Source organism: Melanerpes formicivorus, unplaced genomic scaffold (genome assembly GCF_026170545.1).
Source record: "Melanerpes formicivorus ecotype bairdi unplaced genomic scaffold, bMelFor1.0.p_v2 SCAF_22, whole genome shotgun sequence".
Classification (NCBI taxonomy): Eukaryota; Metazoa; Chordata; class Aves; order Piciformes; family Picidae; genus Melanerpes; species Melanerpes formicivorus.
This window is the reverse complement of record NW_027142374.1, coordinates 10446928-10474729: the sequence shown is the minus strand read 5'-3', so window position 1 is coordinate 10474729 and position 27802 is coordinate 10446928. Positions and strand designations below refer to the sequence as shown.

At 45.8% G+C, this 27802-nt stretch overlaps 2 protein-coding genes across 4 annotated transcripts; one reads left to right on the top strand and one right to left on the bottom strand.

Annotated features, from left to right (window-relative positions):
* The first annotated feature begins 607 nt into the window (after positions 1-607).
* ATP1B4 (ATPase Na+/K+ transporting family member beta 4) lies at positions 608-10910 on the top strand. Of its 2 annotated transcripts, none has more exons than XM_068152124.1 (9): positions 608-848; positions 1050-1114; positions 3506-3668; positions 6565-6693; positions 7433-7537; positions 7812-8008; positions 8609-8665; positions 9332-9427; positions 10344-10910. In XM_068152124.1, exons 2-9 carry the CDS (start codon positions 1052-1054, stop codon positions 10503-10505), a joined length of 972 nt encoding a protein of 323 aa, XP_068008225.1. In that variant the 5' UTR covers positions 608-848; positions 1050-1051; the 3' UTR covers positions 10506-10910. The 2 variants fall into 2 exon arrangements, with proteins under 2 accessions (XP_068008225.1, XP_068008226.1); XM_068152125.1 differs by lacking the exon at positions 608-848 and adding an exon at positions 854-936.
* LAMP2 (lysosomal associated membrane protein 2) lies at positions 10901-26801 on the bottom strand. 2 transcript variants are annotated; one of them, XM_068152117.1, is made up of 9 exons: positions 26637-26801; positions 25348-25466; positions 24633-24846; positions 23884-24045; positions 22844-23046; positions 22224-22343; positions 21881-21959; positions 20993-21160; positions 10901-15028 (listed from the first exon to the last, which is right to left on the bottom strand). In XM_068152117.1, the coding sequence occupies exons 1-9, from the start codon at positions 26764-26766 to the stop codon at positions 14886-14888; spliced, it is 1338 nt and encodes a 445-aa protein (XP_068008218.1). In that variant the 5' UTR covers positions 26767-26801; the 3' UTR covers positions 10901-14885. The 2 variants fall into 2 exon arrangements, with proteins under 2 accessions (XP_068008218.1, XP_068008219.1); XM_068152118.1 differs by lacking the exon at positions 10901-15028 and adding an exon at positions 17404-19808.
* Positions 26802-27802: the final 1001 nt, after the last annotated feature.

Below are 27802 nucleotides of genomic sequence, written 5' to 3'. Positions count from 1 at the left end.
GTGGATGATGCTAAGCTCCTGCTGGGACAGGTGATGTAAAACAAGTTCCACCGTTCCTTGAGAGCTGCATGGGGCACAGCCAGGGGCAAGCAGCCCTTGCACACTGCCATCACTCCACTGGAAGCTGTTCAAGTAATTTCTGCATGTGCAGCAGTAGGCAGGGTTTTGGTGAGGCTGGCCTGATACCAGTGGCCCCAGCACTGGTGCCCCCCAGGACTCCCAGCATGCCAGCCCCTCACAGTAGCAGGACTCCAGCACGCACCCTCTGTGTCCCTAGTGCACCATCTCCTACCTATTACTTGCTGATGGGGGAAAATCTGACACTGCCCAGCCCCAGTCTGCAGAGGCAAGATGTTCCTCATGATTCCGTCTCTGTGGTTGTGGCCAGCTCTTACAACTGGGCTGGGGAAGCCAATGCTGCGTGCTCCTAGCTGCTGTCTCATTTTGAAGGGATAAATATAGATCTGCCCCTCACACTACCCCCTCACCCCAAAAGAGTTTCTGCAAGCATTAACCATGGCCCCGCCGTGACTGACAAGCACATATTGACAGACACATGTGGCTGCCGAAGGCCCTAGAGATTTGCTAATGTTTATTAACAGCTACGTGGTCTCCCCGGATCAGAGAGACTGGTTTCCCCATATAGGGCACTGTCTGGCATTGATGAAGACTTGGGCATAGGGCAGGATGCTGCGAGGGTGCTGCAAAGGGTACTAGATGCCAGGGGCCTCGAGATGGGATCCTGTTGCATTGTGCTCACCCCTTTTAGGAAAGCAAGTTATTTTTGGATCCACTCTTCAATGCTGAAGTCCTGCCGGAGGGAAAGCAGTGTGGTTCCCCACAGACAGGTAAAGGTCTCAGAGCAGCCACACTCAGTCAGTCTTTTTGCAGGGTGTTGAAGAGCTGAGGAGCTGTGTTGGGGAGGGGACTATGCCGGTGGGTCTCTGAGGACCAGAGCAACATGGCACCCACAATGGAGCCAGCACTGCTGGACTCAGCTCAGGGCTCCTGCAGTGCTAATGCTCACAATTGTTGTGTTTCCTACCCAGGGATGGACGGGAATGCCAGCGCCAGGGGCACAGACAGCCAGCACAGGAGCCCCCACCAGAAGGTGGTGAGTCTTTTAGGGGCCACTGGCTATCCTCTGAGAGGCAATGTGGGGGCTGCTGCCAAGAACCTGCTTTGTGGCTGATAAGTATAGCTTTAGGAAATGCTGCTTTGTACTGGGAGGGGAAGGAGCAGCAGGGGGTCTGGTGGGAAGCTGTGGGCAGTGAGGAGGGCTAGAAGGGAGAGGATACTTAGATACCAGCCAGTCCTTTACACCTGGCTTTCAGCAGGAAGAACCCACCATTGAGAGCTGAGCTGGTGCAGGCTGAGAATTGAGAAAAATCTCTGGCCTCCCTCAGGACACTCATGGCCATCAACATGGCATGATCCTACCAGGGGTGAAACCCAGTTTTGGTTCACTGCCTGATCACCCCAGGGGTTAGCAGTCCGGGGCTGTCCAGTGTCTCAACAGGTCCCACCATGGCTCTGCTTTATCCCCACCCCAGCATGTTCCTGCCCTGGCTCCTGCCACTCCTCCTGTCCCTTGTCCAGGTGTGAGACTGCTCTGAGACCATCTCCAATCCTCAGCTGCAAAGATAAAACACCTGGGAGGTGTAATCTAGCTTCCTAGCTCAGGGACTTCCACCAGGGACCTAGCAGTGGAGTCATCAGTTTTGTCCAGCTGCCCCACACAGATCTCTGCTTGGGGCCCAAACAACCTTCCTACACAGCCAGGGTGCCAGATTGGCCTCTCCCAGCTGGCAGGATGGAACCCTCAAGTGAGTGCTGGATACACAGTATTTCTGTACTGTGTCTCCAGGAGAGACAGAAAATTTTCCCTTCTTCCAAAAAGTTTCTGCAGAGCAGAACTGTGGGGTTCTCTGGGTGGGAGCCCATGGGGGGCTGTCCCCATGTCATTCCACCTTCCTCCCACTCAATTATTAGCACTGGTAGTAGCTCCTGACCAGGGCTCTGCAGACAGCTCGTGTGCTGCCCTCACTGCCTCCGACCTGCAGCTGGTTTGAAATCCAAAAGGCTTTTCCCAAAGGAGCGCTGAGCAGCAGTGCAGAGTCCCTCCGAGCAGTCCCTGCTGCTCTGGCAGTCTGAGAAAATGTTTCCAGAGCAGTTGCTGGTAGCTCTTTTGTTTACCAGGGAGGAGAAGGGGAGGAAGAAGAGCTCCTCCTCCATCACTTGCCCCTCTATGAGTGTTCTGGCAGCTGACAGTCCTCATACCTCTTCTCCCACACCCTTGCCAGCAACTTGTGTTGGAACTGCTGCTTTCTCACTCCAAAATCCTCTGTTTTCATCAGCCCTTCACGGTACAGGACTGTGGCCATGCCTGAGCTGGCTCAGGAAGGGCTCCATTCTGGGGTGTGGGACCTGGGCCAAGCATTGCCTTTGGTGTACGGGTGGCCATGGGCACTTTGCCGGAGGCAGTGCTCTGATGTAGGCCTGCTCCAAGAAGAGCCCCACAGGGCCAGTCAGTGGGATAGTGATGATTTACAGCCCAGCAGGTTTCCACAGCCCTCAGCACAGACAGAGAGTGCTCGTGCTAGTGCAGCTGCTGCGGGGCTGTGCCTACAGTATGCACAGTGGCCTTGGGAAGATGTGGCTGAGAGGGCATGCATGGCCCTGACCCACCTGGGAGCAGCTGAGCCCTGCAGCAGCAGCACTGAGGTGCAAGGTGGGGGTTGATCCAGATCTCAGCATCACTCCTTCTCTCTAGCACCACCCAGCCCATCCCTTCCCTGAGTTTAAAGTGAGGTCTGCACCCTCTCCCACCTCACTGCCTGTTCTTGGAGATGCAGGGCCTGCCTAGATGCAAGGAGGATTAGGGGCAGCTGCTGTGTCTCATCTCAAGCAACTCTTGTCTAGGCGCAAGGACAGAGAGATTTGTGTTGCCAAGATCAGACAAATGAGTTTTCACTGCTGAGGCAAAAAGCAATTTCCCTGCCTTGCCTGGAGAGATGCTTTTCCCTGAAACTCAGGATAATTAAAAAAATGACAACCCAGGGATTTCTCCAAAGACTACGCACTTGCTCACACGCCAAGAAAAACAAACTGCATGACCTCTTAAATAATGCCACCTGCTGTCAGCTGTGGTAGCACAGAAGATGTGCATTTGAGCCCAGAGATGTTGCAGAAGCGTGGGAACAACCCTGACCCTCACAGCTCACAGGTTTTCTTTGGTCGTGGTCACACAGGTGGTAACAGATGCGTTTCTGTAAATGCCAGAACAAGGAGACAGTACCCAGTGTGCCACAGTGACGTACATGTTATGGAAAAATGGATGCTTGGATCTAAGAAATCTCAAGTCAGAACAGTCTCTCTAACTCAAGAGTGATGATGGGAAAATGGAAATTTGAACCATTTCCAGCTATTAAGTGCTTTTGTATTTATTTTTGGCCAATGAAATGTCCAGCTTGCATGTGGGGGTTGTGCTCTGTAACTCCTCCAGGAAAATAAGCATGAGGAGAAGGTCCAGAATCCTGACAGAGGGGAGAACGAGACCAAAGCAAACATGGGGAGCAAAACCTGGGCAGACCTGGCTGGGGAGATGAAGATGTTCCTTTGGAACCCAGAGGAGAGAACGTGCCTGGGGAGAACAGCCAAGAGCTGGGGTAGGTCCTTACTTGAGCCCTGCTTTAGGAATCGCTGCCTTTTCTCCTTCACAATGGATGTACTTGCCTGGGAACATCTTTGATAGCTTGGACTGACCACCACTGTCCCATGTTTTCAGGGTAGATGTTTCTAACCATCACAATAAAGGACTAGTGAGGAGGAAACTTTGGGAAAGTTGCCCTTGGTCTGGATGTTAATGTTTACTGAGAATGGCAAGCCAAAGATTTCAGGCTGCCTAGATCGTGTACTGGGCAGAAATTCAGAGCCCTAGCAAGTGCAGGGACTGCAGGTTGGTCTGCTGCAAACACCTATCTTTGCTGCTGCCAGCAACCTTGCTCTTAACCTGTACATGTTAGGAGCCCATGGGGAGGTGGCTTTGGTGGGGAAAAGAACGCCCAACTTGTGAGGCAGGCGTTTTTGGGAGGGTGCACGTCATGGGGCTCAGCAGCCCTCCTTGCCTGCATGTGTCCTGGCTCTGGGAAGGGAGAGGTTGGTGAGCACAATCACCTTGTGGCTTCCTGGCATGTGACATGGTGCCCACAACTGAGCCTGCATGTGCTGTCAGGGCTGAAGTGAGCCAATAAGGGATATGAGTACCATGACTATTTCATCTGTATCCATGTGGTCTTCAAAAATCACCACTGAGCCTGGTGGTGCCCTAGATGGTTAAGAGCATGGCTCACAGCTCTAGGGCAAGCACTGCTGCAGGTTCAGTCTGAGACCAAGGTGCATCATGTGATGCCATCTACCCTTGGAGTTCTGCACTCCTGACAGCTCACAGCCCCCAACTTTAGCACAGCATCACATGTGCATCTGCACCAGCGAAAGGCTGTGAGTCGTTGGAGGCTGCTGCTCTGCTCATGAGCACCAGAGGATTATTAAAACCTGCAAGCAAGAGTCTGGGCCAGGCCTTGAAATCCATAGTTGCTCCCCCATGCACTCTGCCAGCCATGGAGTCAGCCTGGTTTTGGTCCTTTGCTGGATGGGAAGGGGTAGACTGGAGTGTGGGAGCAGTATAGGGGTGACAGTCCCTAGAGATGTGGGTTTGGGTTTCTGGAGGCTCTTCCAAGCACTGTGAAAATCCTTATGAGAGGACTTACTCAGGTTTGTGTGGAAATTGTCCTGGCTGGCTACTGCTGGAAGTAATTTATTTACAGCCTCGGGGTGGGCACAGTGTCCTTCTGCACCCCAGGAGCTTCATGGTGTGTGCTCTTTGGCCCCACAGCCCAGCACACACATGTAGCCCTGGCTGCACAGCCTCCTGTGCTCACATGCCCATACAGTGGGACGGGAGAGAGTCACTGAAAATAATGGAACCATAGAATGGTTTGGATTGAAATGGACCTTAAAGATCACCTAGCTCCAACCCCCTCTGCCATAGGCAGGCACACCTTATACAAGGCAAAGCTGTTCATCTAGCCTGGCCTTGGACACCTCAAGGGAGGGTGTAACCACAACTTCTTTGAGCAGTGTGTTCCAGTGTCTTACCACCTTCACAGTAAAGAATTTCTTCCTAATGCATTATCTAAATCTGCACGTTCTAAGTTTAAAACTGCTACCCTTCATCATATCACTACACTCCCTGGTAACGATCCCCTTCCCATCTTTCCTGTAGTCCCCTTTTAAGTACTGGAAAGCTGCTGCAAGGGCTCCCTGGAGCTGTCTCTTCTCCAGGCTGACCAACCCCAACTCTCTCAGCCTGCCCTCACAGGGATATTTTAAAATGAGAGCATTTGGAGGTGAATGGAGCTGAACTTTTCCCCTCTCATCTCATGGGTGAGAGTTTGTCCAGCCTGGGGCTGTCCTTTCTCACTGGCCTCAAAGGTATTCCCTAGGGACAGGGAGCTCAGGATACCTGCCCTGCCAGAATGCAAGGAGCCTACTGGCCACAGGCTCAGTATCGGAGCCCCAGCCCCTGGGAAAGGCTCCACACCCAGCTCTGCTGGTGACAACATTCCCTGCTGCATTGCAGGAAAGAATGGGGCACCATGTCCCAACAAGCATCAGCTCAGCACCCTGCCAGCAAATCCATCCCTGTCAGGATGGTGTAGAGGCACTGTCCCAGCATCATCATGGCAGGGCAGGATATTGTCCCTGCTGTGCCACCATCAGCAGTGATGGTCCCACCTACCCTGGCTTGGCCTGCAGCAGGACATGGCCCCGCAGTGCTTCCCAGCCCCGTGACCACAGCAGGAGCACACATCTGTGTTCCCAGGGCTCCCTCCAAGCTGCCGGCACATTTCTCCTGGGAAATGTTTGCGTTAGGCCTTCACTTTGCTTTCTGAGCTGCTGGGTTTTATTCATAGGCCATGGCCTCTGGAGACATCCTCAACCATCAGCCTGGTCCCGAGGAAAACAAACCCTAGATGTCAGAGATATGCAACAGCCAACACACAACCCCTGAGTGATGCCACTGACTTCAGCCCCAGCACTGGGGTCACTGCTGTGCAGGTGACAGGAGCTGGGGCAGGAGCACCATCCCACAGCCCCCACTGGGAGTTTGGATGTGCTGAAGCCACTGAGTAACTTCATGTGTTGCCACATGGGAAAGGCAAGAGCCAAGGTCAGGTCTGTCTGTTGGAAAGAACCGAGGCAGGTAGACACACAGACCTGGTCTTGACCCAGCTCTGGGAAGGGCCACAGAGCAAAAGGGATTCAGAGTTAAACAGCAACTTCCTCACCCCTGTGGCTGGGCAGGGAGTGTGTCCGGCTGAGTCCTACACCCCAAAATCATCAGGGTTTGTGTGCAGAGGGGGCTGCAAGCTCCCACCTCCACAATGGACTCAGACTGCAGAGGACGCCATGCTGAGCACAGCTGTGCGTCCCTGTGGGACACAGCCCATGGGACATGCTCTGATTGCATTAACAGAAACACGCCCTCTCCCTTCTTTGCAGGCCTGATCTTTCTGTTTTACTTCGTTTTCTATACGTGCCTGGCGGGAATGTTTGCCTTCTGCCTCTACGTGATGCTGCTCACACTGAGCCCCTACACGCCCAGGCACCGGGACCGTGTGTCTCCACCAGGTATGTTCCCCCGCCAGCCTGGTCCTGGGTGCCTCTGCCTGCACTTGCCTGGCAAAGTGCTACTCAAATGTGGTGGCAGGGACCTCCAGTAGAGCCCCACTGGAGCTGTATGCTCAGCCAGGCCTCCATAGCACCACTTGCCTCAGGGCACTGACAGTGCTGGAGGTGCACTACAGAGGATCAGTCATTTTAAACAGCCCCATGTGAAGCATTCATTCTAATTATACTAATTGTTGTTCTAATTTTGCTAATTGTTAGGCTAAATATTCTCAGGGTACATGAGCAAGTTCAGGTATTTCATAGGTGATGCCCATTCATTTACATATCTTCAAAATAGAATGCAAACCAAGAGTACCTTCTATGCATTACTAATTGGGAGAGTCCTGCCAAGGTAATGCTCAAAACCACCTTTCCCTATGACAAAAGTTTGCATGTTGGTGGGAAACACAAGGCCCCCTCACCCTGCTCCCTGACTGGATCTGGCTACATGGCTTAGAACATAGGAGACCCCTCAGCCTCTGTGTGCAGCCCAAACCTCATTTTTTTCCCTGCAGTGTTGCTGAGACCCTCCAGGTGTCCCATGTTTTTGGAGATATTTTGAGGTGTGCAGTGTTCTCTGAGTCTGAAATGGAGATGAGGCATCAGACCCAAGCCTGGTAACAGTGGAACCAGAAACCAGTCTGTAGCCTGTGGCCAGTCCACCCATGTTGACTCTAACAGGGTCTCTTTCCTTCTCCAGGAGTAATGATCAGACCATACTTGAATGGGTTCACCATTGCATTCAATGTCTCTCAGCCTAGCACATGGCAACCCTATGTGGATAGCATGCATCACTTCCTAGAAGGTAAGCTCTTAGACACCCCAGGAGTCATGTTGGCAAGTTGTTTGCATCCAGGCACACACTGAAGGGGTCTCCTCCAGGGGCACAGATGAGCTGTTGACATCTCATGACCCCCATCTAGAAAGAAAGTCTCATAAGGTAGTCATGGGAGCTTCTGTGGGAGGGATCCTTGCTTTTCCAGGTGGGTCTTTCTAACTCCCTTGACATGCAGATGTACTGAGAGTATGGGTCTGTTCAGGCCTCAAGAAACATTAACAAGTTTCTTGGTCCCCACCAGCTTATGATGACAAAGTTCAAGAGGAGAAGAATATTGAGTGTGTCTCAGGACGGTACTTCATCCAAGGGGGCAATGAAAGTGAGGAGAAGAAGGCCTGCCAGTTCAAGCGCTCGCTGCTGCAGAACTGCTCTGGCATCGAGGATTCGACATTTGGCTACTCTAAAGGCCAGCCCTGCATCCTGCTGAAGATGAACCGGGTACAGAGAACACCAGTCATCCTTATTCCTTCCTTTGTTGCATCCCAGTGTGGAAAAGACCATGCAGGGACTGAAACTCCTCCACTTCTCAGGCCCAGAGAAAGAGGGAACTAGAATCCCCAAACCTGCTGGCTAATCTAAAAAGAAACACTACAAAACTTGCTTGATGTGATTTGATGAGGCTTGAGTGCTTGGAGGATCTTGTGCCAGGCCTCTGTACAGAAGGAGCTAAGCTTTAGGGCTACACTCCAGACCCCTGCCTCATTATCGCAGAATTTCCATTGAATTTTTATTTGAAATCTTCTAATAGCATGGAGTCTGGAAAAGTAAGTCTGGGGGGGTGTAAACTGTGTGGGGAAGTGGCTATGTTATTCCAGGAGGTTTGGGCTTTCTGGGGTTCTCTGCTCTGCCTTGGCTCTCAGGCAATAAACCTGCACTTGGGCACAGACAAATTGCACTGCAGAGCCTGCTTCCAGGGGCACGTAACTCCTGTCCTGAGCAACATGGCCTGCATACAGAAGAGTTTAAGCCCTGGGGGAGGGAGGCAGCATGGGTTTGACACTGCATTTCATAAAGGATGGATGTCTTTTGGTTTTGCAGATCATAGGCTACCGTCCTGGTGCTGGGGTTCCCGTGAGTGTGGACTGCAAAGTGCAGGTACTGCTTTCACTCATTCTGGGCAGAGTGGTGCGTTGAAGGCCAAATGTCTCCCCCTCATGGACCCTACCAAGGTCTATCCTTGTTTTAGCCCCAAACACTCATAGGCCCCATATGCCTCTGAACATAAAGGGGACCAGCCTGCTGAGGATCACAGAGGCCACTAGTCTTGCTTCCCACCCTGGTTCTTGCCCTCCAAGTGCTGTTAGCTCCTGCCATGCTCACCAGAGCTGCTCTGCTTAGCCTTTGAGGGCAGGCCCACAGGGCTAGGTGCTGGGGTGCAGCTAGAGCCTGGAGCTGAAGGGAAAGAGGCAGGAGCTCCTCACATCCACCCCCACAGGCTCTGTAAGACTGGTCCTGGGGAGTAACCTGCAAGCCAGTAGCTGCAGGGTGGTCAAAGGGCTCCTGCAGCTTGGCCAGCAGCTGCCTCATATACTTAGACAGCAGTAAAGCAGTAGGAAACACAGAGAGGGACTGACTGGCAGCAAATTCACTACCCCTCACTGGTGCCTTCATAGCACTGCTAAGCAGCAGCTGGTTCCCACAGTTCAGACCCCACTCAGATTTGCAGATGTTGGTATTCAAGCTCTCTCACTTACTCTGAAGGCAGCTGTATTTTGTGTCCCATATGCTAGGTACCTCCCTTTCTTTTTTTCCCAACCACAGAAAGGCAACGAGAGTGATCTCCGATCAGTGGACTTCTATCCTGGAAATGGGACATTCGATCTCATGTATTATCCCTACTATGGCAAGTTCACTCATGTAAGTAAGGAGTCATTTGTTATGCTTCCTTGGGAAGGGCAGGAGCTGCAGAGTACAGATGTGCTTTCTGGCTATTTTGAGTGGATGTGGGCAGCAGAGAGGCTATGGGCACCGGGATTACAGACCTCTATTTCTGTCTCCAGCAAACTGCAGAAAATCCTTAGGGACTCCAGTTCCCTCTTGCCAGCAATGAGAATGATTACATATAGCAACTGGAGACCAAGATTGGCTTTGCTAACTCCCAGAGAATGTTTCAACACCAGCATTTTCCCAGGAATTAGGCAAGTCAGAAGTTAGGTGATGCAAGGACAAGGCTTCTGTCAAAGCTATGAAAAAACACTTTATGCTGGGTGGCTCAAACCAGCAGCAGTCCAGCACTGGGTGGCTATTTCTGAATATGCCAGCAAGCATGCTTTGATCTGTGTTGGGCTATACAGCATTAGGAGGTAAAGAACCTTCACAAGAAAAGTGGAAATGGAAGATGAGACTGACACCTACAGTCATGCTGCTGCTGGCTGAGGATGAGCAACAGCCCTAGCCACCAGGTCTAGCATGTCTTTTGAGCACACAGACCTGAGGAACAGCAGGGATTCCTTATTTTAAGCCACAGACTGTTTTTCTAGAATAGCAGAAAGTATTTGAGAGTCCCATTATCCAGTGTCCTTGCTAATCAACCCAAGAGGCACAGTGCAGTGGATAACTCTGAATGTGATCCCATCCCTCTGATGGGCACAGAGGGATGTGCCATCCCAGGCACAGAAAAGCTCAGTTTGAGCAGCCCGAGGGAGCAGGGTGGACATCAGGCAAACACACCTGGGAACCAGGAACCAATTACTGATGATTTTTACTGAACATGAAAGCACTGCCTGCTTTTCTGCTCCCTCAGAAATTACAGTTAAATCTCCCTTCTTTTCAGGTGAACTATACCTCCCCCTTGGTGGCTATGCACTTTACAGATGTGAGAAGGAATCACTTGGTCCCCATTCAGTGCAGACTGAACGGGAAAGGTATTATCAATGACCTCAACAGCGACCGCTTCCTGGGCCGAATCATCTTCACACTCAACATTGGAAAGTAGCCACCACAAACACTGGGCACTTAGGTTAAGTCAATCAGAGGCTTTTTTTTTTCCCCTTTTTAAAGCATAAAGTCAGTGTTTTTTCCCTGCTAGGAATAACAAGCACATGGAGATTACTGCTAATTTATTTTTGTTCGTAGTTAGGAAACAAATGAGATGTAGTGGAGGGGGGGAAACCACATTTTTCATCACCTGCTGTCAATCATTATTAGTAAAAATTATCTCCTGGGCAGAGAACCTGCAAAAGCATTTCAGTTTTGATTAAAAAAAAACCACCCAAAACCTCTGGTATTTGACCACTAGTTTCATAAGCTCTTTTATGAGTGACCCTGTTGTTTTCCTGACTAAATTTTAATCTCCAACATAAGTTTATGTGTATTTCTCAGGCAAAAGCATACAAGAAAGTAGTTTATTAACAGTATTCTTGTTAAAATAATGAACAGCAATACTTTTTCATTATGCTTGAAATGTCACAGCTAAAGAGCATCAAAATGGCAGCTCTAAAAGCATCTCCCAGGATTTCCACACCAGGAGCATCTTGACTGCAGCATTCTACAGTTTGTTCAGCACACCCAATGTATCAGAGCAAAGGCCAGGCACAAAATAATTTGTCCTTGAACCTTTCCAATTGTTCCTTTCTGAAAGGGCAAGATGAATGCATTTCTCCCTCCATCTCACCCCAGTACTTCTCCCTGCCCTGGGAATCTCCCATCAAGTCTGATAGGCAGGCATGAGTGAAAGCAGCTTTTCTCTCACCACGGTTTTCAGGTTGAGAGCTCCCCCTTCCCCTCTTCAGGCACAGAAGTGCCAGAGAAAGACGTTGGACCCTTCTAAATATTTCTGGCCTGTCCTTCCCTGATCCAGAGAGGTCACAGTTGCAATGCTGCAAAGAACTGCAGGGAAATACTCCGTCGTTTCATTAAGGTGTCAGTGCTGGAGTTACTGAAGTCAAAGGCCTGTGAAGCACACTTGCCCTTCTCAGCAGGGTGCTGCCAACCTGAGCAACCTCTGCTGTGTGTCAGCCAGACCCTCCCCAGCCTGTGAGCATCAGTATAGAGGCTTTGTACATGACAGAGCGTCTCACAAGCAGTAAGAACACAGCAGGAGAGGACACCTTAGGATAATGCACTAGTTGGAAAGCACACTTACTAAAATTACTGACTGAACAAGAGCATTATGGTATGTTTGTCCTACATCCTAGTTAAGGTACTTAATCTACCATAATTTCCTGATCTATAATAAGTCTCTAAGAAGTCATTTTTGTATTAAAAATAAAGTGACTACAGAAAAATTAGCTCTGTGGTATGGTTCTTAAAACACTGGTGTAAGAGATGTGGTTTGTGACTGTGCTGGGCAGCTTGGGACTGGATCTCAAAGCAGCAGGTAATGGGATCCGTGAATTTTGAGCACTTCACTTTCTAAGGCCAAAGAGTTCTGAAGCCCAGTGCACTGTACACTAAGACTCAAAACGTGCTCAGTATCACAACCAACCAACAGGAAAAAACTACTTCAGAACTGTTAAAAAAAAAAAAAAGGAACTAGAGGTAGTTAGGAACTAATTTTGCTCAGATGTGGTTTTCATATGGTAACAATAGAGCTAAGGCAACAATTATTCTGTCTGCACAGCTTATCTGAAGGAGCATTTTCTGACCAACATAAACCAGCTTCTGCCAAGGAAGATGCTGCTGTGGCAGTAGCTCTTCCTCTGACATCAGAAAAGTTCAACTCACAAATGCTTCCCTGCCTGCCAATTGCTTCAACACATTTATAGTTCTGTAAAATACTAAAAGTAATCCAAACCCTCTGTGCTTCAAGCTACAAGAACAATAGCTCTCCAGCTAGCACCAGGACAAAATTCTAGTTAGAGCTATTTCCTAACTTCCTATTGAAAGGATTAATGAAACAGCTGCTCATGTAGCAGACGTTGGACCCATGCTTTGATCCAATCAACCAGAAAGATCAACAAATCGGGATGCAATTATGCAAACAGCTCAGAAGCTAAAATTCCTGTTTCTCCACCAACACCCAGATCCAGGCACACTGACAATCCCATTGGAAAAGCTCTCAGAAATGGCATACATGTGTACTTACACTAAAACAAAGCTTTAAAAACACCACAGGTAACTTTATTTTCCATACACATATTCTGCTTTCAGCATATTTGTACAGTCATTTAAAGAGCTGGAGAATTGTATAGGCCACTCTTCATGCTACAACCACCTTAAAGTGCTGGCTTAATGTTTTTCACTTCTATTGAAGGCCAGAATAATACTTCACATCTATCTATAAATAGATGCATGCATATATTTATATATATATGCATGCATCTAGGAAATTGCCACATTTTACTAAAATAACCTAGCAAAAGTGATGCAATGTACTTTGCTCTGCAGTCTGAGCATGAAACCATGGATGGAATCCACCTGCTGGCAGCAGAGAAGCACCACACTCTGAGAAGCAGCTGTTACTCAGAAATTGCCAGTTTCAGAATAATTCACTCTTTGCCACTCTGCAGGGAAAACAAGTATTGTGGGAGCAAAGGTACAGCACAAAAGCCCAAGACAACCAAACCCAAAAGCACATAGTGCAACTCAGCAGCATTAAATTACACTCCTAAAAGAAAGGACCATTTGGTTCAAGAGCCCATTTTCATTACAAAAGTATTTTTTGTCAGATTCAGGTAAAGCTTATCTTTGGTCAAAGTGAGGACATACAGGTGTTTTTCTAACATGAAAATTAACTCTCCAGAAATCTCCCTCCCCTGGATATACAGCTACTGTGAGTTACTTAGTATTGACTGTCTCCTTTCTGCAGGTGAGTTACTGACAGTGCTTTCCCTACAACACAGAGGCTCAATATATGTAGTGATTAAATACTGAAGTAGCTTTAGCAAACACTTGCTGCAGAGGACAGAAACTTTTAGAGTGCTGTCAGTAGCTCTCTGCAGACCTGGCAGCTGAGCTGTCCCACAGTTAGAAACCAGGGTTCACTTGAGCTGCAAAAGGTTTTTTTAACAAGAGGGATCAGAGAGGCTGAAAGAACAAGAGGCTTCTTTCATCTCACTAACATGAACCGGATGGGAACGAAGTAGAACACAACCACAAACAACTAGCTTCTACTTTGGGACAGTTTAGATGTAGAGCATAGAATTGTGAAGGGTATGGCACTAACACCACAAACAAGTCAGATGCTCTATAATTGCTTTGGAAGTCCTTTTCTTCACCATACATATATTAGTTGCTGCTTTATCATCAGCATTTCTCATACTAGAAATGTTGTCCTCTCACTCTTCAAATGTTATTTGACAGAAATAATTGGGAAGTCAAAAGCAGATTAATCCTATCAAAAAAGGCTGGGTTTGTATCATCAGTTGCATTCCTAGATCACAGGTTTTCAATGATCCTGTTAACCTGCAAAAACCATCCAAAGGAACTGCAGGAGTCACTGAACAACCTGTGTTCTAAGAGTTTTTGAGAGCTCTCAAAATACTCTTGAGCCTCACACGGGCCAGTGCTGAAAGGTCGTGTAGTTTCTTTTATGTGCTCAGAATCAAAGCTGAGACAAACTACAGTTGTTGAAACTACAGCCTCCCGCCCTCATTTCACAATTGAGCTCTGAACAAAAGAGAAAACAGACAAAAAAGCACAGGACATTTCCTTTAGCAGACTGTTGCCTTTTCTGAGTAGTGAAAGCTCCCTAGGACTCGGCCTTATCTTAGTGAATAAAGACATGACAGACAAAGCAAAGCTGTTTAACACACATTAGCAGTCAACTTCTCCATACTGATGAACTTACTGGAAGAATGGGATGTTCTTCTCGTATTATGTTAGTTTATTGGTGAAATCAGGTACTACCTTTACATTCAGAAAGAACAGGAAATTCACAAGAACAAGCTGCTAATGGAAAAAGTCAACAGCCATACGCCAAGTTGCCAGTGGAAGCCCGTAAATAATTTGGTGTTCCTTTTCCCACAGCAGGTACAGTCCCTTTCGACACAGCAGCCACACCTTGAGTTGTGGTTTTAGCTTTAGCACTCTCCAAGATGTACACAGCTAGAAATTTTCTTGTATAAAAACATTAAACAGCAGAAATAAAGTTTGTTTTCTTTACTCAAAATAATCACATTGCTCACATGGACACACATCAACCTGGTCCTCAGAACACTTACTTTCTCCCAAAGCATACAGCAGCTTCAAATGATTCTGCAACTTGTCTTCAGGCTCATGGCATGTTCCCCTGTCATGTTTTGCTGTTTGGGTTTTTTTTTTAAGTGAAGAAAATATGAATCAATTTGTATTTCTTCTTTTATAAGGAACATGTCAGAGAATCTGGGAAAAGGAGAAGAGCAGGAAAGGTGGCAACAGAGATGGAATTAAGAGATTATACAGATTGATAGCCAGTACGACTTTTTCTTCTTCCAATGATGTAAGATATAAAGACAAGAATGATAAGGAAGCCAAGTGCCATGCCCACTACGATTGGAATAAGAAAGTTCAGGTCAGAATCAGCAAAGCATTCTTCAGCTGCAGAGAAAGGAAAAACAGAAGCAAGGGAGAATGAATTAGTAAAGGAAATTAAGTGTTAGAAACAAAAGAAAGTAAGGAGCAAACACTTTCAAGAACTTACACTGTATGAGATACAGTAATACATCTAAAGTGAAGTCAGCATTGACTAAAGAATTTATGGAAACATTAATTTCTTTCCACACATACTACACCTGTCATTTGTATTGGCAATATACTACTTCCATTTGTATGTTTTAACTTCATCTCTCTCTATCAAGCAGTCCACTCAGATTAATAATGAGGAGAAAACAGCAGTCTGTACATGTATCAGCTGATCACTGCTCAGTTAACAGCAATACAGCAGCAAAGACAGGCAGACAGGAATATTACTGCCTTGTCCAAGCAATTTCCCAAACCCTCAAGTCACCAGCACTTCTCTAGGTTCTAGACATGAAGAGAAATGATAGCAAACCAAGTAACAAAGTAGGAAAACTACAAGATGGCTGAGATACATATGCTGAAAGCACGGAAACACCGAAAGACTGTCTTTGAATAACTTCAATAACTTCATTTTCAATTCAAATAAAGGGTTGTGAATTTCAGCCCAGAGCTATGCAGATCTTACCCAAATCAACAAAGGAAAAAAACAAACAGAAGCAGCTGTAATGCTACAGTGGATTTTAATAAACAGGTTGTGTAGTATGTGATGAACTCCTTGCTGATACAAACACTCATGCAAGGATTAGCAAACAACACTGTGAAGCGACTCCAAACTCAGTGATACACCTTAGAGATGGAGGCAGGGCTCAGCCTTCCTCCTGTTTGTAAGGAAAGAAGAGCTACAGTTGTGAGGCGCCAAGGTAAGAGGTTTAGTGAGATATGCAGTTGTGTGTGTAATGCTTCAACACTGCAAGGGTGCTGGGCTTGCATGCCTCTAGTAAAGCTGAGCTCCCTATAAAACTTCTTTGCTTGAGCTTGCATCAGAGTAGAGCAGAGCAAGCGCAGAGGACGCATTCAGTGTTTTAACAAAAGCTATCCACTGTTTCAAGTGAGTATTCAAACCACTTGAGCCTCTAACTGAATCAGCCTTAGTTAGGGGAAATTTACTGTCTTGATTTAGCTCACCATAGTCCAGTACATACTTGCCACTACCCCTTCACAAAAGGCTATACAAAGCCTTTGGCTAAAAGGATAGAAACAACATGCAGAGGTTCAGCTGTTGAATACATTAAATTCAGACAATTTGAAGGCACCTACTGCTAAGTAGAGCTACAGTTGTAAGGAAAATAAAGAGGAAATACATACCTTATACAGAGAAAGTGAGCTATTTCAAAACATTGTGACTGCCCAGAAAGCATCTCAGAGAGCAGCATTTGATATTTAGGTATCTTTGTTCACCAAAGATCAACATATGCAACTGAGCTACGTGCTGGGTTTAGGGGCATTAATACTAAACATCAGTGGATTTGCTAAGGATGAAAGGTGCCCAGCAGGCAACAGAAATTCCCTTCCTCTCTTTGTTCAAGGAAGGAGATTGCTGCTGTACACACCACACTACAGCACTGTTACATGGAATTCCCAGGATAAAAAGCACTTGAAGTTTCATACCAGGAGCATTCCCATCCTTTACCTCTGTCCAGTTTGTGACTGGTGCTGGCACAGATCTATCCATGTATTGTCCTTGTACAATGGTTAGAAGCTTCAGAGAAGCGTCTTCAAATGCAGAATCGAGTCACTGTACACCACGACAAGCAGACTCCATGTTCAGGCCAAAACAAAAAGCTTTTCTGACATATTGGGTTGAATGAATCTCCATTCAAAGATCACCAGAAATTTTGACCCCTGACATTTTCAGTCCCAGTATAAAAATCTATCTTCCCTTCTAGTTCAAATGACAAGATGCAACTGACAGCCCAGAACTGTGTGGGTTTATTGGTGTATGCTACACAGAGAACACTGTGGTGAAGGATTTTTTTAGAAAAGCCCAGGCAGGATCAACACAGCATCTCCCATAGAGGATGAAGCTACTGCCCTATTCCCACAAGGCTCCCTAATGATAGCCCACTTCTGCTGAATGCAGAGACTGATTCAATTTTCCAGGAAGAAACCAAACTGTTCACAGCTGTACATCAATTTAAGATGGCTTGCAAAATCAATCATAAAACACCACATCTGGGTTTGGCTACAACTGGCAAAAAAGGCTTAGAAGAAGATTGCTACCAGTGAACCAGATCTAAAGCATCGCTGTTAGCTCCCCAGCAACCTTTGCTGGCAGACTGTACCCAAGAACACTTCAGAATGTGCTGCAAAACAAAGCATTAAGACATAGACAGAAGCCTCTTAAAGGAACACTTCTACCTGCTATGTAACAGACTCTCAGATATAGACTGAGGGAAGTTGACCTTAGTCATTCAGTTTATTTTCTTAAAAAAAAAAAAAAGAAAAGGTACAAGATGTCTGTTTTCAAATCAATTAAAAAATGTGAACAAGCTTCCTTAAGAAATAGAACAATCTTTATTATTTAAAGCACGTTGAACAGGTTGACAGTTCCCTACGGAGCAATACATACAGGAAAATTAGTGGTTTGGTAAGAACAGGCAGTCAGGTGAAACTTGGATGTTTTTTGAACCAGTTACCTGCACACCAGTCTAGGACTACTTCCATCTGAGCCAACATGGCTGCAAATGAAGATTAAGTTGCAGGGTTTTGCAAAAATACTTCCAGTATTGTTCTGTTTTGGGAACAGTTTGTACTGATCTTCTACACGCTCACTTGGAAACCGTGCATAGCTCGGCAATCGGCATGGTCAGATGGATACAGCATGGCAGCTACTCCCAAACAGAAATGCACTTGTAACTGGTGCCACTAAACATCCATCAAGAAAATGCTAAGAATCTTTCTGAACTTGTGCATTTGAGGATCTATTAATATGAAAGTCATTAGAGCAAAGTATGAATTAAAATGGAAAGTCCTGAAGCCTGTTTCAGCATTAAATGTCTAGTGGCTCCCCACTGCCATTAAAATAAAATTTCAGTAATTGATGCAAAACTCAAGCTGTACACTACAATCTGTAGTAAGCATTACCCACCCATACTTGCTTCCTTGGCTAATGTCAAGATAAAAAAACCCAAAGTTACTGAAAGAAGTGTATTTTCTGATTTGTATACAAACATGCCACAGATCTCTACAACCCTAGAAAACACTCATAGAACACTAAACCAGCTTTGACACAGCTTAAACTTATTCTAAAGGGGGAGACAATGTTATAGTCATTAAATAACTACCTTAGGCAGCTCATGTTATGGCATATGCAAAAGCCACACTAACCTAGAAGTCTAAAAGACTGGTTTTCTTCCCCCATGCAGTAAGAAATATGTATTACAGCACAAAGAAGTCAGAGAAAGTTGTGCAGCAAGGGTCAGTATCTACAGAGCTGCAGTTCAGGAACAGTCCAGTTGCACTCTATTTTTTAAGCTAATTATCCTTTCCATACAGCAAGGAAAGATAGGTGTTGTGGGTCCATCTTGGGCTTGTTTGGCTTTTGTGTTCTTAAGACTAATAAACGCTACACAGCAATCAAACACAAAGTACATTAAACATCCAGAATGCCAATGGCAGGCAGTTCTAATGTGAATTTTGGTTGGCAGAGACCTATTCAAGATGAAGATATAAAGACAGCTCAAGCTGCAACAATAGAGACTGGCTCATTAAATGAAAGCATCTTTAAACAATGGCCAAAGTAACAAGACAGACCAGTTCTGTGCAGAGTTGGATATAAAGTTAAGGGCACTTTAAGATTCTGAAATATTCAGAAAGGTTATTCCCTTTAAACTGATGTCAGAAAAAAGCTTGCATTAATTTAGCAGAACTCTGCCTCAGCTGAGTATTTCAGATGATTGCCAAGGTATAACAAGTGATGAAGAATTCAATGCCTAACAGTATTTTTTGTTTGTTTGTTTGTTTTTTTGCATGTGTGAAACTGCACTGAAGTCTTCCTACATATCCACCATTTGGCAAGTACAGGTTATCCACCTTGTTTGTACAGCCAGGATATAGGAATGATTCCTGCAACCACATCAAGGCAGGAGTAAACTCCTCAAATGCTGTCAAAGCTAAGTTACTGCTGCCACTTCAAAAGATCACTTAATCACCAGCCTAAGGTTAATTCTATGAAAAACAAAGTTGTTACTGGGCATTGTACAATCCTTGTTAAATATGAGTCAACGTAGTGACTAATGCTGCCAGCTTAACCCACAGTTATGACAACAACTAAGGAACGCAGAGGAGAGAAGCAAGTACAAATTCTATGCTATTCTGGGAGTTGCCCAATGCACATCGGTTTAGAATGTGTTCTTGTTTCAGGCTGCAGTTTGTAAAAAGCAGAATGTAAATCCTAAATAGAGTTTTTGCAAGATGAAATCCTTAGCCTAGCAATTCATCCAAGATCTGACATCTTCAGAACAGCTATGAAACCCACGTCGTCTTCTTACAGCAGGAAAACTAAAACCGTAGTTCTGCTTCATCTGAGATAAACATTCTCTGTTTCTCAGCTTCAATTAGCTGTGGCTAGTAATTACTCCTAAGTTTTAGGTCTTTTTTGGACTTCAGAACTTGCACTTGCTTTTAGAGTGAAATCAGAACAGGAATCACATCTAGATTCACAACGTTTGATATCCAGCATAACTTTTTCTTCTGCCAATTATGTAAGCAACCACTATGATGGCAATCAAGCCAGCAAGTGCAGCACCAACTATAATTGGGATTAGAATGCTGTCATCATCCACCGAACACTCCAGGGCTGTAGATGAAAAAAAGGTTGCAACAAGGAATAAATAAAGACAGAATACTTGCCAAGTGTGGTATTAAAATCTGTTTTCCTTAATACGATGCTCAAAAATCAGGTATTGTTACATATTTCAACTAGAGACAAAGAACTGCAGAGGTCTCACTGGTACATCTAGCACACACTAAGCATTACAATCACTTGGAATATTTGATTAACTACAGTAACCTAAGGGTGTGGAAGACTAAGTGCACAAGATCTGTACTAGACAAGGGAAAAGCTAGTCTTTCTTTTAAGACAGAACAAAGCTTATCTATTACATGCTTAAAGCAAGCCTAGTGCTCTTACTCATTAAGAATAAAGTGACCTAGATTTAGTATCAAGAACCTATCCAGACTGGAGATGTTTTACAGATATGCAGTAACTCTTAACAAGAAGGAAGGTAGCTGTAACTTGAACTACGGAGTGAAATGAGACTGTTTAGAGCCTATTATGATAAATCCTGCTTACTCTGTATACATCTGGGGAGTTAACATACTGCTGCCTAAAAGAAAGTTCAAAAATCTCCACTCAATCTATTTGTAAACAGATTTACTTAGTAAGACCGTGCTGCAAATACTACCATGAAGTACACCAACCAGCTTACACTAAAGATTAAGAAAAAGGTCATTTAAGCTATTTCCATTTTGCCTGGACAAGACCAGGATAATGCAGCAAACAAACGTTTTGGAAACTTTCTTTACTTCTGGGTATTCAAGAGTGTTTCATAAAGAAGTTATGTTAGTTCATTTCCCCCTCAACACTCCTATTCTTTAGGCTGACAGGTAAAAAAGAAATGCAACACCTGATAGTATTACCAAAGTCCACTTCTGCTTCAGTTTTGTCCCATTTTCTTATACATTCAAGCTACAAAATGCTGTATATCAAGATGGGATCAGACAACTTCTAACCTATTCTGCAAGGCAACACTCAAGCACCTCTTCAGTGTCTCTAGCTACTTCAAGTTTAAAGAAGGAAAAACAATGTATCCAAGAGACATTTTCTAAGTGAGAACAAAACTCTACTTCAACTTCAAGGTCAGTCTGGGAACTTCATTTCACATGTAAATTAAAAATGAAGTGCTCATTCCCTACACTGGTGCCTTTTAGCAGTAGGAATTTTGCAAGCATTAGAAGAATAAACAAAAAAAGAACTCTTACCTGCAGAGAACTTGTTCTCTTTCACAAGGAATGGCTGAACCCAGAGATTGAAAGTATTTATTTGAAATTCTTCATTAATCTCAAGAGTTTGCTCTTTCCGGCACATGTAAGAACTGCCAAGGAAAGCATCCCACTTGCTGAAATTGTTGTTATCTGCATGTGAAATGACTAAACAAAGAGGGGGAAAAACAAGAGCATTGTTAATACAATCATAAGGCTAAGGAGTTGAATCTACAAGGGCTAACTTTTCAACAGTGACAACTCTGGAAAACAAGACAGCCCGAAGTGTGATTGATCTGCTTAGCCAAAAGTTCTTACTGTACTTAGCAGTAACCTATTCTCCACATACATGCAACACAGGGCTTCCCTTGTGCCTGCACTCAAACCAACACTGCAAGCAGTTTAGTTTTAGTGCCCTTTTAACCACAATAGCTGTGACAAAACTTTAAAAACACTCCTATACTCTTGATTTGGAAGGAAGGGTACTTCAGTTTTTGAAGGTGTGGCCTCTTTTCCCAGCAAGAGTTAAGTAATACCCTCAATCCAAGATGACAATTGGCTTAGGAAAACCAAAAAGCTCCAGAGTTGGTTCAACTGCATTTCACACTTCAAAAAACTGTTACTGAAAAAAGAAGGCCTCTTTATTTATGTGTTTATCACAAAGCCAGAGACCCCATTACCAGAAGCTTCATGGAATAAAAAACCCAAAACCAACACAATTCAACACTGTTGTTTTCAGTGACTCTTAAGAGCCCTTTCTGCTTATTACTTTTGTTCCTATCAACTTAAAGCAGGAATTAACAGTGAGCAGGAACAGCACTGAAAAACAGTCAGAAGTACTGAATATAGACATTGAATAAAAGCTTTAAGGCAGATATTATTACTTACCAGAACCATTCAGATGGTTGAGCAGTGTAACATTCACTTCTTTCAGGTAAAATTTTTGTCCACCTCCACTTGCATTTTTCTGTTTAAGAAGCAATCGACTGTCAACATGCAATTCTGCACTTTTACTATCAAGAACACACACTCTACAAAGGCTGAGGCATTTACCACAGTCATATTTTCTACAGCTTTAACCCAGTTCTCCATTTGCCCTGAGGCAGCCAGCTGGCCAGTTCAACTTTCCATATGGGAACAGCCTACCACCAGAAAGTGACAGGATTTTACTATGACTGATCATCATTCAATGCTGTTAAAGTGAAAACTTAGTATAAAGTAAGTTACTTACAACTACAAATGTGAAACCAATCAATGTGCTATTTTCATCATTCAGTTTCAGAGTAGCTGTTGTGTTACCACATGCACCATCTGCAACAGTTGTTTTTGGATTGATGTTGATCAGAAGAGGCTGAAATACAGACATACCACATCAAAGACATTCAGCTGCCATTAGGAATCCGAATCAGTAGCAGTCTCAGGCTAGAAGAGCTTGTTATAAAATTGGCAGCAGAAAGACTAAGCCTGGCTATTATTACACCAAGGCTACCCGAGTTAAATTTACATGCTAGTAATAGTGAAGCAAACAAATTGCCCAGTGAAGTCTTACTGTGTTGATCTAATACAAAGTTAGCTTTGGCTCCCTCTATGGGGAAAGACAGGATCTGCAGGGACCAACAGCCTTAGCTACGAAAGTTCCAGGCTTTTAGAGATACTACACTCTGTAGTGACTTATGTTGAATCCATGTAAAGTTCTGAAGCTAGGTATTATGTCACAAAACTATTCTGATGTCAGAGGGATGCTATATATAGTATTTAGAAACACTTTTAGACAGCCAGCAAATAACCCTGCACTCACTTTTCCTACTAAGTAACTACAACATTTCTACTCTTCTAAAATAGGAGAACCACCTTGTCCTGGGAAACATTCAGCTGCAGCCCCACAGTAGCCAGAAGACAAGTTTTATTTCCACTTTTAAGAGAATAGTTTCCTGTCTCTGGATTCTCCACAGGTTTGGGAGTGGTGGTTGGACCAGGTGATAAAGTGGTGGTAGAAGCAGTAGTAGGCAGAATAGTAGGTGCAGAAGTAGGCATATCCGCAGCACATCTAGACTCTGAAAAGAAACGTTGACCACCATTTCAGTTCCGAAGCTTTATTAAAGCCTAATGACTCAGAGGTCAGCTCAATACAGTCACCAATTTATCTGCTGAAACAGGGGCTGATTTGGAGTCTGGTAATCACCCGGTCAGGAGTCTCAAACCAGCTCAACGGCAGTGTTCCAAACTATTAACAGCTACTACTTGTTCTCAAATTCTGCCCCAAATCAAATGCCCAGTCTTAAATCCACGTAGCATATGCAGTTCTTGCCTCCAACACATGGAAGGGAAACACAAGGACAAAGATCACTAAGCGGTGTCATGGTTTAACCCCAATTAACTCTGTCCCGGCCAAAACTGGCACAAGTGGTTATAAAAGTGTGGCATGGATTTGCTGTAGACAACATTAAACAGCCCTGCTGAGCTTGTGTAGCAAGATGACACAGTCATCTTTTGAGTAGTTTTGAGACAAGATGAGACAACAAGCTCTGGACTATTTCAATTGAAAAGCAAAGGCTACCACTGAAAACAGAAGGCAGACAGTTAAAAACGATGAAGCTCAAATGATCTAATTAACAACAGCATTTCTGAAGCACTTATTTTTAATATTGCAATTACTGGAATATACTACTAGATGACTGCTCTGGCATGGAAAAAATCTACTCTGCTATATACTACTAAATCAATTCTACTAATCTATTTTTCCAGCAACAAGGAAGGACATAATAAAGGATATTTACATGAACATTTTTCAGCACAGCCCATCTTAGAACCGGGGAGTTCTTTCTTATGGGCCTTTACTCTGGCAGTGAGGTGCAACACAAAAAAGCTCATTCACAAACTGAAATGCTCACCTTTTTTACTGATTGTGCCATTCTGAACAAAAGCCTGCACAGTAACATTCCAGAAAATCTGTGTTACATTTTCTGCTTCAAGAAAGTCAGCATTATGACACACAAAGACGTTATTCAGTTGAACTGGTCGCATAGCATCCTTTACAACAATGGTAACTGGTCCTACAAACAAGCACAAATGTTTCAATTCCTTATGAACTACAAAAACGTTTATAGGTAGTTATGTTTTCTATTAATTCTGTAGGATGAAGCATAAGAGGTAATTAAGTTTAACTCTAGTTTCTTTTGAATCCTGACCTAAGTGTTAAAGTAAAATCAAGCTTCTAGAACCAGAGAAGCTAATAAAAAGGTGAATCCTTTTACTTAAGCTTTTTATTTAAAGGGGAAAAAAAAACCCAACACATCTATTATTAGTAGGTATGAGTACATGGAAAGCCTAACACCGTATTGTTTTGCTTGGTGGAAGGTCACTAAAATTAATCTTCCATATGCCTGTTGTCTTATTAGCAGCCCCTCTCTGAGCACAGCTGTTCAAACAGTTAACCTTCCCCTTCTGTTCCGCTTAAAGGAATTACAAATTCAGTGAAGCTAACTAGTCTGTACTCTTATCTGGCAGACAGGCACGATGACCGGTTAGGCAGCATATGGCACAGTCCTAACTTTGAAAAAGCCAACCAAGGACAGGCACATGAGATCCAACACTGGTGGCCAGGACTGTTTTGTAAGTAGGGCTCTGCATTGAACATTACCTTTTCTTCTAGCGTCAGGAAATACAGCGGTGTCGTTGGTGTTGTAGGTAAACGTGATGGAGTCCCCCTGGTAAGTTTCATTGTTTTTTGTGAAGTTAATGCTCCAAGAGTGGCCTTCTCCAAACTGTACTGCCACAAGTGCAGCTTGCGTGTCATTGCCACAGACGCTTCCATTGTGTGTCACGTTAGGAGACAGATTCAAAGTTGTGTTTTTCTACAAGAAAAAGGTAATCTTCAATATTTCCAGGCATGGCAGCTCTCCCCCATGACACTGTCATAATGCTGTTGGAATTAGTTGGAACCTTGTAGGATGATAATGAGATTATTTCAGGTTATTCTAGAAAATTATGAAAAAGACTCCTTCATGTCTGACTTTTGAAGGACTCAAGTAGTACAACAGCAGAAATCTAACTTGGCTGTAAAGCTCTAGATCTTGACCGTGCTGACCATTTGCTATTTGGGTTAAGAACATTACTACACTGACACACAAAAGGCTGACCAGTATGCCCCTTAGGTGCAACAGGCCACTATTTGTGCAATAGGCAGCTATTTATATTATTAACTGAGAACTCAGTTTTAAAATTAGGATTTAGAAATAATAACAACTGAGCTAGTAAGAACAAACACACACAGTAAACTTGAGGTTAAGAGTGTACTTAAACTTTTATCCAGGACAAAACACAGTTCTCAACAAATGCTAGCTCCAAATACTCACATAATCGCTGCTGTTTGTTTCATAATTTATCAAGAAACTCATCATCCATTTTGCATACAGGCACGTAACATTAGAGGCATCCTTTATATCTACTTCCACTGCATATGACTGGAAAAAACCTACAAGATATGATTATTAGTCGTTAAGGCATGGCTTTTATTTAATTTTCTAGAACCACAGCTCATTACAAAGCAGTAAATTATTCCAGGACTGGATTTGATTTGCCAGACACTGAAAGCACAGCTAGATTTCTGAAAAGCACTGGACCTAGGAAGCACAATGAAGTTATTGAAGCTAGATGAAAATTGAGAGAATGTTTTATAGTGCATTTACCTGACCAAAACTAGTAATCACAGAATGGCTTGGGTTGGAAGGAATGTCGACGATCACTTAGTTCCAACTCCACTGCCAAGGGCAAGGGCACTTTCCACTAGATCAGGCTGCTCAAAGCCCCATCTGACCTGGCCCTGAACATTTCCACAACTTGTCTGTGCAACCTGTTCCAGTGTCTCACCACCCTTACAGTGACAACTTTCTCACAGCTATCTAATATAAATTTACCCTCTAGATTTAAATGAACATTTGCTCTCTGGTGAAAAACTGACTAAGCTGAAGTGCATGAGCACAGCACTTAACGTACAGCCGAGTCTTTTGGCTCAGAAGACATTCATGCTGCATTCCCTCTAGGTATTTATAGACCTTTCTATAGTTGTTCGACTGCTTAACCCAGTGACTTTCAACAGAGACTTTCCCGCGAGGCCAGCCTGGATTTACATTGCTGTGACCGCTGACCCCACAAGGTGAGCAGGGCTGAAAAGCTCCACACGCACAAGTAACCCACTGCCCTGGAGCCTCGCTCAGGCGAGCCAGCAGCCGGCGGGCAGTCCTGACTAGCGGCAACACAGCCTCGTCAGCCACCTGGCTTCTGCCCCGGCCTGGAGAGGGCGCCCGGCCGGACACCACCACCCCTCTACCCCGGCGGCACCAAGAGGGCCAGCGCGACGCACCCGGCCCCCGCTCCCCCTCTGCGGGTGACAGCGCGGCGGCTTGCAGCACAGCACCGCCTCCGCCGCAGGCAAGCCGCCACCGGGCTGAGGCGGCCCCGGGCCTGGAGGTGCTGGGCGGCCCTGCAGCACCCCTGCGCGCGACCGCCCGTTGCCCAACGCCGCATCACGTGGGGAGTGTGGGGGGGGGGAGCAGGGAGAAGAGACCTGCCTGCTTCCCCCCACCCCCCCGGCCCCAGCCGCCTGCAGGCCCGCCGGCCCTGGCACAGACACCGCTCCACTCACCAGAGGTGCCAATGAGCAGCAGGAAGAGGAGGCAGGGGGGAGAGCAGCGCGGCCCCATGTTCGCGGCAGCCCCGAGAGACGGCGGGCAGCAAGCGGGCGAGGGGAGCTGCCGCGAGCGCAACCTCGCCATCGGTCATGTGAGGGGCGGGGCGGCGCCGCCCGCGCGCCGCCAATCGCCGCGCGGGGCTTCGATTCGATGTCTCGCGGATAGAGCGCTCGCCGGGAAACGCCTCGGGCGGGCGGCTGTCCCCACCCGCTCTGGGGATCTGGGGGGTGGCGCGGGGCCACCTGCCGCTGCTTTGCGAGGGCACTGTGGGCCTCTGCAGGAGTAGAGTACCGGTCGCTCGATTTGGTCCTTTGTAGTCTCTACTGGAGCTGCTGAATGTTGACGAAGAAGCTGAGAGGAGGTATACGTCCAAATAAATTTGATTCAGAAGTTTTCAGTTCCACAAAGTCAAGAACTGTGGTATTTTCCATGTTAACAGGAAATAAAAAGGGAGAGAGATGGCCCAAACTGACAATACCGAATGCAAAGGCAGAGGCGCTGCGCTGGGTTACAGTGCAGGGTCATGGACACCTCACAGGCCGGCCCTGAGGTCTCGAGTGCGGGGGCGGGCTTTGGTGCCTGACAGGGTCCCTCTGGGCTGACAGGGCTGTCGCTGCCGTCTGTTACCCAGAGCCGACCACAGGTGTGCTCGGGCTCTCTGGGGACTGGGCCTGGACAGTGACGGGGCTGAAGCTGTGCCAGTGATGTCTTCTGTAGAGCAGCGAAGCTCAACATGAGCTCTCAGTGTGCTCTTGCAGCCCGCAAAGCCAATCAGATCCTGGGCTGCATCAGGAGAAGTGTGGCCAGCAGGGCGAGGGAGGTGATCCTCCCTCTCCACTCAGCCCTGGGGAGACCCCACCTGGAGTACTGTGTCCAGTTCTGGAGCCCCTATTACAAGAGGGATGTGGAGGTGCTGGAACGTGTCCAGAGAAGGGCCACGAGGATGAGCAGAGGGCTGGACCACCTCTCCTGTGAGGACAGACTGAAGGAGTTGGGGCTGTTCAGTCTGAAGAAGAGAAGGCTCCAAGGTGATCTCATTGTGGCCTTCCAGTATCTGAAGGGGGCCTACAGAAAGGCTGGGGAAGGACTTCTCAGGATCTCAGGTAGTGACAGGACTAGG